The following is a 16,098-nucleotide window of genomic DNA, read 5'->3' on the forward strand; positions in this document are numbered from 1 at the left end:
GACACAGAATTGTATGAGTAGGTTAGCAGAGGTTGTATCCACACAGGTAAGTGTATGACCAGAGCTGATAAATGCCCAGGAAATTGGGTTCACAGAAGCAGAAAGACTGCAGCATTTGGATGAGAACAATTTCCCCACAATAGTCTTTTTTCTTTGGGGTTTATCTTTAAATTAGCACGTTTCCCCTTCCCTGACTGTGGTGTGCCATCCAGGAGAATGGGAAGTTTTGAGAGCCTGCCATATCATGGGCAGATGAGGGATGAGAGCTGGGAACAAAGTCAACCTTCAGCCCTCCTTTTCCTCAAAGGTTGGCTGTAACCTCCCACTTGCTGCGGACACAGAATCCACCTGACAAAGCCCACTACTCACGTACTTGGCTTGACGGAAAGCAGAGTGCCAGTCCCAAAGATGAGCTTGTTTGCAGAACCCCCATAATTCACACAGTCCTTCAGAGCCTTACACTAACCCTTGGGGGGTGAGGGGTGGGCATGGCAGGATGGGGTGAGGACAGCTCAGTCCCACTGCTGCAAAAGCTGACTTTCCAAGTATCCCTCCAACCTTCATAGTCCCCCGACATGCCCTGATGCTGCCTGTTAAGTTACATCCTTACAGGGTTTGTGCTAAGGGCCAGAACCCTGGGAGATTCCAGCAAGTGCCCAGGAGCTTTGCAGGCATCTGCTGTCCTGGGGACAGCAACCTGGGCAAGGATGTCAGGAAAGCTGCATGCAAGCTATTTTTCACCTTTGCAAATTTCAGTCTTTGACTGTGACCCTTTCCCTTTTCTTTGAATTTGCTTTTCCAATGGAATGAGGCTGTTTCTATCCTTGGGAAAGAATTCTAACCGTATCAGAGGGAATTAGACACTCCCTAACAACCTGGCTCTGCTCTCTTAGAGGGCTAGTTAAGCATTATTCATTCTGGAAGCAACTAGACCAAACAAAAGAGTTGGTGGCTGACATGGCTTCTCGCTGGGAGTGAAGACCCCACTTGGGTAGAATGCATTGTCTCCAGCAGGCTGGATTGTTTTTAAAAATATAATTTGTATGCTCCGCTTCGTGCATTATTCAACTAGTGTCTCACAGTCACATCTCTGAGTCTTACCTGGCTTTATAATTAGCTTGGTCCCAGTGCCCCAGATCAACCGATAGTTGCTATCCACACAGACACAAAAACCTTAACAAAAACCTTCACTGTCCTTCTGGGGAGCTTATTAGAGATAAAGTCCAGATAAAAAGTCTAGAGCAAAGCATATAAAACAATGTAGGAGTATTGGCTATTGGAGATTATTTGCTCATTTAATTACATTTGATTCCCTTGCCCATTATAGATTCCAGACACAGATGATGAAATCAAATGACTAAACATCCAAAGTCAATCTAGGTCTCTCTGCATGTAAAGGAAACATAATTCATCAACAGTTTGCAAATTGGAGAAGCTGAACTTGCTTCACCTCCCTGATATTTTAAATAAAAATGCAAAAGCGAGAAACAGATCATTTGTTTGGAGTCATAATGCACCTGACTCTCTGGTGTCTTAGTTTCACTGCTGATCAGATTTTAGTCAGCACCATGGTGTTCACATACAAATTGTCCTGGTTTATACAGGGTTCTGTCTGTGAGAAATGGCACCCTGTGGGCTGTGGCCCCAGGCAGCTGAAGATGTGGAAAGCCCTTATAGAACCCATCGTCGGGAGGGGTTGCCTGCAGGACTGTGAGAATGTACCAGAATGGATTGGCTGTGTATAGAAAACACCTTTTCAGAATTGCTCCTTGGTTTCTAGTACTTACTTGGAAAGACTTGCAATCTGGTCCCAGTCCCAAAGATGAGCTTGTCATTGCTGGAGGACACAGTGATACGGAGACCAACAAAAACCTCCTAAGCCCCTCTGCTCTTTCCCTGTCACTGGCACCGAATGACTATCAACAGCAAAGAAGGTCCGGGGATACATTTAAAGCACCAATGCAATCAAACAGGCAGTTTTTGTTCCGGTTAAGTTTCATCTCCTAAAAATACCTATGACCTGTGCTTATTATGTTGGCAATGCACAAAGTGACAGCTCAAGATAATTCACTGTAAGAAAGCAGGGAGACTCAAGCTCTAATCCCAGTTCTGATTTTTGTTTTTTGTTTTTGGTTTGACTAAAATTATTTAACTTGTCTGTGTGTCAGCTTTTCTGTGAAGTATGTTTGATGATGTATGACCCTGTTTACCTTATTAGAGAACATTGTGGGATAAAAGGCCTGGTCGTGGTGCAGTGGGTTACAGATTGAAATGCATTTTGAATAATGTGGGGAAAACATGATTGTTCAAGTCAAGATATTATTAACACAAATAGCAGGAACTATGGCAGCTGAAGTTTATTGTCAAAATAACTAACAGAAAAGCTTTCCTAGTGAAAACTGAAGGAGAATATATCTGTCTTGTGCGTTTTCCCATAAGAAAGTTAGTGGATATACCTCTTAATCTGCCAGAAGAGACAGGCATGGAAAAGGTCAGCTTAATTCTGAGGTCTGAATGCCAGGGGAGAAGAAATGATTATCCTCCCACAGCAGTGAATAAGCATAGATTAGGTTCCCGTGACATGCTAATTTCCCTTTGCTATTGGCAGTGTTGAATGGAACCAAAGTTATTTTCAAAAATGAATTCGATCATCTTAATGGTCAAACTGGCTATGTAGGTAGATCCAGAAATTGTATCCCATCAGTGACTAGCTGGGAAATGGGTATGTGTGTGTGTTTGAAGAACTCTTCTATATGATTTATAGACATATTAGCCCACAGAAAGGAGAAAAGACACACTTACGTGGCATAACAATCACTTGAGTGCCAGACCCGAGATGCAGTGCACCCCCAAAGCCTGTCTGTCCACAATGGATTGCTCCACTACAAAAACCCCCGCCACCTCTTCATAGCCACATGTCCCGGGTCCCAAGGTGGAAGCTAAAGTATCTCAGGCACGAGAGAGGATTCAGGCACGCATGTCGTGGAGGCTGTGGTATTCCTTATTCCATCTCAGACCTTCCTTTCCAAGGCTCTTCCTCATCCTGGGTTCCGCTCCAGCCTTCAAGGAGGCAACAGTATCGCATAGCAGCCTCCTCCACTCCTGCAGGGGCTCTGCTGGGGCCCACCCTCAGGGAGGATTCGAGCATCACTAAAGGCGCTAAGAAACCGCTCAGAAATACAACTGATGGCTAAAGAGGCAGGCAGCAGCGTGTGGTGAGGATGCCAGTGCTGCCCGTGGGCACGGTAGCCAGGCATCCAAAGGAGAGAGCAAGGAGTTAGATGCTGGAGTTGGAGATGGAAGGGATAGTAAGGAGAGGGGAAGGGTCTGGAAACAAAGGCAAGAAGACTAGACACACACTAACGGCTGATGCCAAAATTAGTCACGCTCTGCTTTGTGAATACACACAAGTTCTAGGGGAAAGAGATTTTCCTGGCTCTGTCAGTTGCTCTGACCTACAACCTCTCAGGTGCAGCTGAGAAGCTCCACACCACAAGCGGGGACCACCTCCCTGTCTGATTTCTGTCCTGGAGAGCCATCTGACCAAATGCTCTGCACGAGGGGGTGGGAACTGCAGACACAAAAAGATACTCAGAATCGGTTTCTCTCTTCCCAATTAGGCTGTCAATCTGTTTAGCTAATAAGTCGTATAAAGTGTCTTAATCTCTTCCCAGGAAAGGAGCCATATAAATGCAAAACAGCAGCGGCAATAAGTCAAATGGCTTGCTGGGGAATCTTTTCTTTGTGTGAAGAGACACTGTTTAGTAGAAGGAAAACTTTCTGCGTGGAGAGGAGACAGACTGAGAAAAAAAAAAAGCCACAACAGCATTTGTTTTTATTAGGCTGAGTCTATACAGCACAAAGTAAAACAGATTTGGCAATTATTTAGGTAATGTGACAGTCAATTTAAGCAATTTTGAGCACAAAGAAATTTTCTCAAGGAAGTGCCTAAATATCTGGGTCAGCTACTGACATTAATCAAATTAACTGGACAATTGTGCTGTATAGACACAAACTAATAAATGTACCCTGAGACAGTTCTTCTGAAAGGCTTACATTTTATAAGCATAACATTAAAACTGGTCCAATATTTATAACCACTCTCTTCATCTTGGCACTGCAGTTGACATTTCCCAATTTTTCTTACAACACACGTCTTACATTGAGAGCTGCAAAGGTAAGGGTGACCTTCTCCCCGGAGAGTCTTATCAGGTTAACACATGGAAGCTCATTTAGAAATTCATTAGGTGTCTGGGATGTGAGAGCTGGTCGTTATAGATTAAGAGCTTTTTCTCAAGTGGCAAAGGACTTACGGGGAATAATGGTGAGTCTCGTTCCAGTCCCAAAGATGAGTTTGCTTAGCCCATAAGTTGACACAGTGTTTCTGCCCCGTATAAAAACACTTTGCTACTCTGCTAGATCTTCTTCTTCCTCTGTCAAGTTCACCACCAGGGGCATGTTTTACACATTTGGACTCCTACTTGGTGATAACCTTAAAAAAACCATCCAATAAAAAGTACCATTTTTCATGTTTCCTAATAAACAGTAAAAAACCCAAACAACCAACAGTCTCCTTTCTCTCACCAATTTTTTTTTTTTTCCCAAACGAAAGCTTGCCGTTTCCATGCTACCTATTTTCTCCCTGGAAGATAATGTTTTCTTAATTCTAGTGGTCACAGAGGTGGCTTCTACTCTATTATACTATTATGTGAAATTGCCTTTATTTTTTGTGAGCCACCCACATTTGATGTTTTTATTCCTCCCAAGTCAGCCAAACTTCCATTCTCTCAGCCTTAGCCTAGAAATTCCAGACCCAACACATCTCAAGCCTTGCTGCTCTTTTCTTCTTTTTACAAGCACAGAGAGCTGTATTTGCCACTCTTTTTGCCACTAGCTGAAACTAAATGGGTTAGAAAAGACCACGTTAGCCAGACTTTCCACATATTCTACTTATTTTTATAAAAGGAAAATATAACCTAAAAGTAAGAGTCTTTGGTTGGAAGTTGAAAAGGCAGAGGCGATTAACCAAAAAAATGAACATTCAGACCTACCTGGTTTTACTTGTAAAGTTGTCCCTTGCCCAAAGATTAGTTTTCCTGTGTTGCTAGAGGCACACTCTAATGCTATGCTTTACAAAAACAGTAAGTGGAGATCATTTCTATTTTTCCTTCCTTCCCTCCAGCAGCGTGATCTAGGCATAATAAAAACACCAACTGAAGACTTACTACGGGCATTAACTCTTTTAATTTCAAAACATCTCAGTGAGCTGGGATGTGAGAGCTGGTCATTACAGATGAGAAAAATGAGGCATAAAGAGATTAAGTAACATGCTCAAGGTCACACAACTAGTATGTGGCAGAGTAAGGATTTGCCTAAACAGTCTGATTCCAAAATTCATGTTCTTGACCACTATGCCACACTTTTCACTAGCTTCCCCTGCCGCCCCATTTTAGGTTCTCCTTTGAAGTGTGTATACTAGTAACACTGACAAAATAGTTAGCTCATTGACCCTAATGAATACATCCTGAGATAGTTCTTCTGAAAGCCTTACATTTTATAAACTTGACGTTAAAATTGGTCCAGTATTTATACCCACTCTCTTCATTCTGGCACTGTAATTGACATTTCCCATTCTTTTTTACTACACATTTTATATTTAGAGCTGCAAAGGCAAGGGTGACCTTCTCCCTGGAGAGTCTTATCGGGCTGGCACATGGAAGCTCTTTAGCAATTCATCTGTGCCCCTATCAAAGGTCCCTTTCCCGGAGCCGCTGGGCTCTGCTGTACGCTCCGCTCTCCTCCTCGAGCCTTGCCAAGCCTGGAGCTCCAGCACAGACCCAGCTCCTAGCCCCAGCCAAAGCCACAGCAGACACTGCTAGGAACACAATTTGGTTTGTGAAGCAAAATGCTGAACAGGGTAGGTGGTCTCTAAGATGCTCCTGAAGATTCTTAGAATAACTTCTCTGGGAAGGCCAGAATTAGGATGAAATCAACTCCTTCCCTGTTACTGCTAGCAAATCCACAATAAGGTTCTAAGCCAATGAGAACTGAGAGATGTAGGAATTATATGGCCAGTTTGAGTCATTCTGGATAATCTGTGGTGGGAGCTATTCTCTAGCATGGTCACTGGATGGCCCTGAGTCCCGAGAGTTCCCAGCAGCACTTGACTCATCTTGGCTAGCAAGAGAGACAATATTTCCCAATGGCCCATGGACAGGCTGGTGCAGGATGGACTAATGTGCTGCACGTTCTCTAGCATTCAATGCTCCTCAACGGCCCTTTTTGGAATGGGCTAACCTGTTTGCTCTGCAAGAATACAGTCTAATACTCCAACTGCCTGCCTACCATGCACTTCTGGCTTCCTCTGCCTAGTTATTTTGATTGAGGGGTAGGCAAGGGTCCAGCTTTGGTGAACAGGACAAAAACACTAACTAGCTGCAATTAGACATTTCAAACAGTAAAGCTTAAAAAAGAAGGAGGCAGTTTCTGAGATATTTTAAACTACATAGACGGGTTTGAGAGAGTTAACATGAAGACTCACTTGGATTTACCGCCAGACTTGTCCCCAATCCCCAAATCAGCTTACGGTTGTTGCCAACATTACACAGCCACAGAAAGCTTAACAGAAACCGACCAGGCCAATGTGTATCAGGAAATCCCTTTCGATCCCCAAATCCGGCCGGCGTGCTCCTCCAGCTGGGACTCTGGCCAAAAAGGCAGCGGAGAAGACTGTTCATTATGGCGGTCAATTCACAGCACGGTCAGGCTCTTCTGAGGTTAAATAGTTCATCCCTCCACCTCCAGACTAAGTTGCCTCCTGACCAGGCCAGAAAGGAGTGGTGTAATCCTGACAAGCCACTGGAGAAGGATTCTCCCACTCCAGGTCTCACCCACCCTGTCTCTAACACAATCAGACTTTCTGACCCAAATGGTTAAGACAAAAAGGACAAGGATTCTTTTTTTCTCCAGGGCATTCGTTCCTGTGCCAGACAATGACATATATACCCACTTTCACATGTACATATGCCATGTGTATATACCATATAATCATTAGAATTAATGATTAGAATTAACATAAAAAGTAAAATCTAGTAGAGAAAACAGAAAACTGAGTTCAGTGCTATGGCTTCCTTTTGAAATTAGAGCATTCATTATGGATTCAGTAGAGATACTCACGGGGTTTGACCATTAACCTTGTTCCCCCTCCAAATGTGAGCATGCGGCCTGCATTATTATTCACACAGTGATCTTCAGCTCAGCAAAAACCTCCTAGAAACTGAACTAAGTTTTCCCTAAAGATCTTCTGGAAGGAGCGATATCGTGAGCACAGAGAATATTAAGTAATTGTCACAGTAATAACCTGGCACAGAATCCTAGCACCAGTTTGGATTTCAGGACTATTTCCACATTGACTAAATAAAGAATATTTTTTCTAAATGTTCTAAAGAAAGAGTTTTCCTGCACAGGCCCAGGATACTGATGGCCAAAATCCTAGCATATCCTCTGGTATTTTAGATAATAATTCTCCAGGGTTCTGAAAATCACATACCTCATTTGGACAAAGTAGGAACAGCTTATGTCTATGGCACCAAAGCAAAAGCAGTCAGAGAGACTGTTGCCACCGTGGGCGGGGCTGAGGGAAGCTGTCACCATCCACATGGCAGGTGGGGGCAGCATGTTGATCCACACTTTGAGGGCGCTGGAACCAGGCACTTCTGACTGAGGCCAGCTCTGGAACATCTAAGGGGATACCCGGCCATTTCAGTCCACACAACTAGAGACAGTCACATGCAATGGTCTGCCCTGGAATTCACCCTGGACTTCATCTCCAGATCTTTCCATCCCCTGCTTAGACAGTCACCAGGAAAAGGACTTTTCATCACTTCCTATCCTTGTTCTAGGAGAGACTTTTCCACTCTCACTGTCCCTTTCCTAGGAGATAACTCAGGTTCAAGGACTAACCTGAAATCATTCCTTTATGATTAAGAAGGTAGCTTCTCCCATCTTTTCTATGTGATCCTTTTGAGCTTCTCTCAATTTTGAGTAACCTGATGACAGAAACCCCATGGGCACCAGCACTGAGTGTCCAGCATGGTCTCCTCCCTCTTCTTCCCCACTGGCCACCTTGAGGACCAGGGGCTTAATGACTGACATTAGGAATTGACCATTCTAGAAAGAAACCGAGAAACATGCAGCCCATAAACTTCCTCCTTGGATTAAGTCAGTGTTATTCCTCCTCCAGGGCATACCTTCCCAGGCACAGGCCCCTCCATCTCACACCCATCACAGAAGCCACCTCCTTCCTTCTGACTTTGCTATTTGTCTGTTGGATCTCTTACCCCAGCCTCCTTAATAAGAGAATCATATAATTTCTCAAGCTCTCCCTATGAAATTGTCTGGTGACATCTATGCTGGGCTGTGAAACCCAATTTGTTTCACCTGTGCAGCTGTTTTCAGTGGTGGGTCCAGAATGGCTGATGCATGGACACAGGGTGCCAGTGTGGGTATGTGTAAGCATTCGGGGGAAGAAGATGCCTGGTTACCTGGAGCACAGCATTCGTGAAAGGGAATAGCTGGGAATAAATTTGGAGAACAGAAAGGACCCAGATTCTAGAGGGCCTTGAGTGACAGGCTAGGATCTGGACATGATTTTCCCTTGAGATAGTTTCTCAAAATATGAATGTCCAGAGGAAACATTGAGTTGGACAGGCAGAGAGAAACAAGGAGGGGTAGGAAAAGCAAGTGAAGAATGTGAAATGAGAATGTAATTTTCAAATAAGAGAAGAAAGAACACAGAATTCCCATTGTGTTTAGAGGAGTCTCTAGAGGTCTTCCAGTCATAAACATTTTTCTAATGATTAATACAGTTCTTATGGAATTGGTGGTAAGTCCATCATGGTGAGCCTCAGAGTGCTCCTTTACCCCTCCTGCCCACAGTAGAGGGACCCAGAATTGCCACTTTAGACAGCAGTAATTTTGGTTTCCATAGTTTATAACGGGAACCTCCCTTATCCTACCTTCCCCTGTCCCTCAAATATAAATACCAACAACTTTTAAAATGAAGTCTGTCTGCCTGAAATACTCACTTGGTAAAACATTCAGCCTGGTGCCTGCTCCAAAGATGTATTTGTAGCTCCCTGAGGTAGTCACAGTGTTATGTGTCTCTACATAAACCAATGCAAGGTTACCATTTCTTGAAGCAGTTTTGCTGTCCATAAGTAGGACATCACACCCACTTTCCCCATTGGAAGGCCTTGACCTCATGTTTTTCTAAAAGGAATTTATTTGGGATTATATCTCAGTCCACAGAGAAAGTCTTCATTGCTTCTATTGGGTCTAGGTTTGCAAAACTTTCTCAAGATCGTGCTATCTTTAAGCATATTTATTAAATAAGGAGATTGATTTAGCAAATGTAGTAGGACTTTAATCTAAATGATTATTGAGTCCTTCAAAGTATTTTCTTAAGGACTTTCTTTGAGAGTCAGTTTGTGAGCCACACAAATAAACCAATGACGTTATTTTATAGTTACACCTCATTTTGGATACCAAACTGTACCAGCAACAAAGTTGATTTCCTCCTCTATTTACAAGTCTTGTTTCTGAAAAGCTTTTGATTATTAATAAAAGCAAAATCCACCTTCAAAAGGTAAAGCCATCATAGATGCCACTAAAAGAAGGTGCTATGGCCTTGGAAGGCAGTTTCAAGAGAGGAGGTGAGCAATGGACAGTGTGGGACCACTTCAAGCTGGGTGCTTTGACTGGGCCACTCCAATGCATAGACTCTATTTGATAGCAGACCAGCCCCCTTACCTCTTGTCACCCCTGGTTCAGACACAGAGGATTGTTGAGGAAAGACTACCAAAACGTGAGATGGGAGACATTCTGCAAACAGTGTGCCTGCAGGAAAAGCACCCTTGTTTCTGTAATTCTAACAGAAAAACAGAATAAACAAATAACAAAAAACACTGAACTCTGGGAGTGTGGAGATAGCCTGTAAATTTTCAATATTGCTTTCTATAATCCATCTCTATTACCTTCTCCCTGACAGCTTTGCAGCTCGGATAAACATTCTGCTTTATTACAGATAATCCAGTGGCGGGGGAGGCCTTCCATGGCACTGGGATTCTCTGCTCTTTCCATAGGGTCGACTCGGCCAGCCTAGGTGAGGGGGTGAGGGCCGTGCGGGGACTACTTTGCACCTGGGGTGAAGAAGGGGGCCATTCAAAGAGAAATAAGCCCACCGACATGACACACCAAGGGCAGTCCTCTCTCCAGAGAGTTTTGTTGTTGTTATTCTTGCAGAGGACGAAAGCCACGAGAAGCTTGTGACTCCTGCTGCTCTCCCTCCCCTGGGTCCTCAGTCCTTATTTTCTAATTCTACCAGGTGACACGAGCACAAACTCAACTGGGTCCTCATCGCATTATCTGTTAAGGACACGCTTCCTTGGCTACACACTGCCGCTTCGGTAGCCTCCCTTTTCATTGGTTTGTTTCTGTCTCTATCACAAAGCTTTTCTTCTTATCTCTTCCTCTTTCCCAAAGCCACAATGTGCTTTGTGGACCTTAGAGAAACACTGATTGCAGTATTAGCACAATTTATCAAAAAACTGCCCCTAGACCTGATAACCAAATCCAGCCTCCAGGGAAACATGTATTAATATCTTGCCCACACATGGGACACAGTTAACAAATGCACGCTAAACAAAGCAATTAAATTCAGCTGTGTTTTGACAGGTCCCATTGGATTTCTTTCCAGAGAGGATAGGTAGTTAACCATAAGAACTCACAGGGTGTGATCAACAGTGAGGTGCCTTTGCCGAAGTTGAGTGCATACCCGCTGTTTGAGTTCCACAGTGCCTTCTCCCTAAACAAAAAGCCCCTCATGGTAGCCACCCTGTCCTTCCTCCTCCTATGACCCCCTGTTAAAGCTAATGTCTAAAAACCAACCACATGGCAGTCACATAGACCATGGATCATCCAGGGCCTTTGATGGTATAAATAAAGCTTCCCTCTTCCATGAAACTACTGCTGAGAGGTCACTGTTGCCCACAGTGATGTGGGTGATCACTATGGAGAACTGCCCTCTAGGGAGGGGGCCCTGTGACATGTGATGAAGCCCAGAGTCTTCCTGTGTCCAGCAGAACAGGTGCTGGTCTGGACTGGGGGGCGTGGATCAGGAGCAATTGTGTGGGGTTCCTGGGTGAAGAGGGAGAAGACGCCCCAGAGAAAGGGGTTGGTAAGTTTCTTCTCATGCACCCTGGGTTGTACTTTAGTTGCACTCACTGACATAGTCTTTGAACCCCCAACACTTACTTGGTTTAACAGAGAGTTGAGTGCCTTTTCCAAAGATGAGCTTTCCTTGGCCTCCTCCATAATTCACACAGCCATATGAGGCCTTACAATAACCAGCAGGTGGGAAGGATCGAGGGGGGGACCGAGTGGAAGTGTCATCACCCCAAAGCTCAGCTCCCACTCCTGGGCAGGGTTAGGGCATTTCTCTAAAACTAACAGCCGGCTGTGCAGATAGATCTGAGCTTGATCTTAAATTGCCAGTTTTGTTCCCGGAACACTGGGTTCTGACGGACTGCTCGTGATAGAAACATGGGGACAGTAGCAAGGTCAGGCAAAGCCATGCCACCTGGCATGGGAGGTCAACACTGGGGTCAGAGAATGGCTATTTTAGGGACCAGGAGCACCCTGCCACTTTCACAGCCACAGTTCTTACAAAGAATCATAATAAAAAACCCAACAAATGAAAAACAACCAAAGAGCTGATTGCATTCCTCTTGGAGTGCAGGGATTCTTAATGAGGACAACCTGATTTCTGAGTTGTTAGGTCTTTTTATCACAAAGTATAGATTTTTCATATCATTTTTACCATTTACATATATGCAGAACCAATGAAGAAGCCAGCTAAATTTTCTACTTCTTCTTAACCTAATCCTTAGGATGGCCAGAATTCATCAACTTACAGACTTCCAACCAGCTCAGGGTCTCAGGACAAAGAAACCAGGTACAAGGATCCTCTTGGAAGTGGCAATGTCTTAATCCCACGGAAACTGCACAGAACAGCACCAGCACTCACTCAGGTCAGCTTTCAACGCTGACCCACTGCCCCAACTTACTTGGTTTTACTGTCAGTCTGGTCCCTGCTCCAAAGCGCAGGGCATTGTTGTTATTGCCACAGCAATGCGTGCTTTAACAAAAACCTCCTGGGGAAACCTTGCAGGCAGCCCCCAGCATGGCAGGGACAAGGGAAAGAGGCACTGACAAACACCACACCACACACCACACGACAGTCCCATGCTCCATTTCCTGCAGGAATGGGGCTGTTTTGTCATGCTTTTCAGTGCCCTGAGCACGAGCTATACCCCAAATTGGCAATCTGAGACATAATCAGCTTTCAAACAGGTCCCTGAACGATGTGTAAACCAACACTGCAAACAAATCATGCCCAGGCACACTGTTTGTCTTCAGGGACCACTATGTATGAGGAACTTCCTGGTGACATGCTCCAGAACACCTACAGTTTGCATCTTAATCATTGGTTCAAAATACTCATCTATTTAATTTCATGTAAATTATCACATATTCATTTCATAATTGTAAATAACAAAACATGGCAGTGCTTTGGGGGAGAGGAGTTGGCATTTGATTATGTTCTCGGAGGATCAATGTTTTACTTTTACGTCACCAAGGGTCTAACAAGCTGAGGGTGTGGGATGCAAGATTCATGGAGTCCCTCTAAAACAGGCATTGGAAGGTCATTCTAGCCCACTTCCTCCCGCTTACACGTATCACCCCTGCGGAAGTTATCAGAGTAAGCAGGACTCTCTATTCTCTATTTGAGAGCCCTTTTCATTGTTATCCACAGTGACAAAGTCCTGATGATAAGTTAATCCCCAAACCACTGTTCCAAAGGAAACACACGGAATGATGAAGACTGAAGAAGCGTGGAGCAGAGAGAAGCCTGTTTGCACAGGTGGAGAGGAAAGCCTCTGTAATAGAAATAAAAATAGCACCGTACTGACTGCATGCCGGTATCCCCAGTGAGATCACCGCCACTGGAAGGAAGGAAGGACTACATCCCACCAGGATATCCCCTCTCTAGTATTCCCTGTTTTAAAGGAACACACAGGTTACCTCACGGCTCCTCTTACCTACTAAGGGTGACCAGAAGTCTCGTTCCGGTCCCCAAAGCAAGTTTCCTGGCACTGCCAGTGGTGACACTGAGAGAACAGAAACCTGCTGCTTGACTTTCTCTCTGGCCTCTGCTCCCCCACCCCACACTCTCCCCATGACCTCTTCTCCGCCAGGCAGCTGGGTAAGCCCTTGGGGATCCATTGCTGTTTCCCAAACTCTGCAGTATTAACTCCTCTGAGGGCAGTAAGGCTCTGGCCAGACACTTGCTTGGCTAACGCTACCTGCTAGTTGCCCTCTTTGACCTCAATTGATCATGGGGCTAGTTGATTAAGGCTGAGGAGTTGTCAAGTTCAACTCTGAAGACATTAAGAATTGAACTCTTTCTCCTTTCTCTTTCTGGGTTTATGTTAATGGATCTTTCTTGTCACACTCGATGAGTGATGGGGCTGAGAAATGAAATGATTAATAACTGTTCTAATTTAAGGTCCCTTAGCCAGGCGGAGAAGAGGGCATGAAGACAGAAAAGGAGAAATGGCCAACCTCCATCTACACAGACATTTCCACATTTCCTAGGAAAGTAATTTTCATCGCAAAGGCGCTGCTGGAGAAGTGGCCTGCATATGTTCATGACCCAGTCCCAAGCTCGTAAACTTTGTCTACTGGGGCCCAGGATTTCCAATAATGGGCTCCTAGTCAAACACAGTTGCAAAAGGGCAGATCTCAGGACTCCTCCAAAGCAGACTGTATCACCTCCTTCATCTACACGGCCCAAAACCTCCTTTGTGCTTAGGACAGTGCCACCAATGGCAGTGGTACCAGAGGCTTAAGAGCAGGGTTGGGACATCCCCATGGGACTTGTATTTAGACCCCTGCCTCCCGGGCAGAAGCACTTACAGGGCTGGATGATCAGCTGGGTCCCTCTCCCAAAGGTGAGCCGGTCACCACCTCCTCCTGTATACACACCCTGGGCCAACCTTTTACAAAAACTTCCCTGCCAGAAACTCATGCCCTCAGCCTCGTAGAACTTCCGCAGCTGTTCTGAAGCCCACAAACACCAGGACAGCTGATAGCCCTGGCCAGTGCTACTGTTCATTTCTTCCTCTCCTTTGTGCTGACATAAAAGCTTGAGACACACATAAGCAGGGGAAGGGGCCCAGGGATGAGGACTGGGAGTGCCTCGGCACAGCGACGAACGGCATCACTCTTGGCCTCTCAGGAGAGTAGACTTGGCCACAAGACCCTCCTGTCGTGTAGGAGAGGATGGGAAATACAGAGGCCCCCAGCCACAAATACTGAAACGGGCACGGAAAGACACTATGGTTTGTTTGTCTGGAATCTAAAGGAGGACAACTCAATTGTCAGGTTAGAACAAATAATAGGAAAAGACAGAAAGATCTCACTCTCCGCTCAGACTTACGGGGCCTAACTGCCAAACGCGTCCTGGTCCCAAAAGTCAGCTTGTCTCCGCTGCCTTTCTTCTCACTGTTGTCAGTCGCTTTACAGAAACAGGGCAGACACCTGTCATGAACGTCTCCTCCCCAACCTGTCTGCCTGGGCTTTTTCATGACACTGATCCCAGAAATGCCCTACAAGCCAAGCCGCGTGCAGCTTTTCTTACATCTCCAAGTCACAGTCTCAGGATCAATTGCTAAGCTCCAAACTACAAACTGAGGTTTCCATTTTGCAAGTCTAGACACCCAAACAGCAAGCACTGTAGTCCACAGAGACACTGACAATTTTTGCTTTTAAATTTAAACTCAGTTTTAGAGCTGTGGGTCACAGCAGTGAATTGGTGGGATTAACTCGAAGGCAACACATGGAAATGCTTAAAGGAGTCACACTAAGTTGCACCTGGAATTTCACTTTTTGTCTCTTTAGAATAAAATACTTCTGAGACAGAAAGAGTCTATTTAATATGGAATGAAACTCAGGATGACATTAGGGTGGGCTGGAATGTGTTTTATACTCACAAGGCTTGACTCTCAAAATGGTTCCTGAGCCAAACGTCAGCTTGTTTCCATAGTTCACACAGCATCAGACTCCTTTACAAAAACAGTGCTTGGGTGTGGATGGGTGTGGGGTGGGGCGAGTTATTTGGTTCTATTAATAGAAACAGAGAACTGTTCCGTTTTGCATTTAGGACCAGCTAGTATTTGGCCAAGAAGCCAAAGACATTGGTAATAATCACAGAAACTTGTAAATGTAAAAAGGCCGATTGTGTATTGGAATTTGGCTGTGTTAGCTCTTTGCTGCTTGGACTAGGATAAATGCTACAAATCCCCCAAGGTTTACTGTATCTTTTCTTTCAGAGATTTTCTAGTTCTCTAGCCAGAATTCTTTCATGTCATCAATTCTAATCATACTGTCCTGTTCCAAATAAATCCACTCTGCTGTGATGTCCTTCAGTTTCAAAATCCATAGCAACTACCAACCACTAACAACTTCTGGAAGCACTGCTTGGAAAATGAACTCATTATAGCTAGCTTTCATATAAAGTTTTCAAATATTTGGGGCTCTGAGTTGGTTTAAAGCCACTCTGACTGTCCCCTGCTGGGTAAAACATTCTTACACTGAATTGCTCTTAGTGGCAGAGGGGAGTGTGGCATTTTCCCTGCGTGTGTTACATTCTCACCTGGAGACAGTTCCCTGGATGCTTCTGGAGACTATGGCAACTGTGGGAGGGACAGGACTGCCTGTCACTGGGTCCCCAGGTCCCACAGCTCAGCTCTGCCACCGTCTTGCTTTGTAACTTCGGGACTGTCTCTGAGCTCCCTGTTCCCAGATACAAAGTAAGAATAGACCACTTTCCTATCTTATCCACAGAGAAAAGAAGAAAATGACTTTGATGTCTAAAGGTGCTTTATCCAACCTGGCTGCGAGGTGCTTTATAATTTAATTTTCCCTGGAAGAGTCTGAGCTATCCAAATCCTCAATACTCATGCCTTTAATTTCTAA

At 44.8% G+C, this 16,098-nt stretch overlaps 2 gene segments (V, D, J or C); both read right to left on the bottom strand.

Annotated features, from left to right (window-relative positions):
* The window catches only part of LOC123620673, a 477,715-nt gene that overhangs the window by 39,952 nt on the left and 421,665 nt on the right, over positions 1 to 16,098 (bottom strand). Inside the window, 1 exon segment of the C gene segment in view lies at positions 12,126 to 12,174. Within this exon segment, the coding sequence occupies positions 12,126 to 12,174 (49 nt within the window).
* LOC123620697 overlaps positions 7,153 to 16,098 on the bottom strand; it is a 362,704-nt gene continuing 353,758 nt past the window's right edge. The window contains 2 exon segments of the V gene segment in view: positions 7,153 to 7,740; positions 9,087 to 9,145. Coding sequence covers positions 7,604 to 7,740; positions 9,087 to 9,145 — 196 coding nt within the window.

Source organism: Lemur catta, chromosome 1, assembly GCF_020740605.2.
Source record: "Lemur catta isolate mLemCat1 chromosome 1, mLemCat1.pri, whole genome shotgun sequence".
NCBI lineage: Eukaryota > Metazoa > Chordata > Mammalia > Primates > Lemuridae > Lemur > Lemur catta.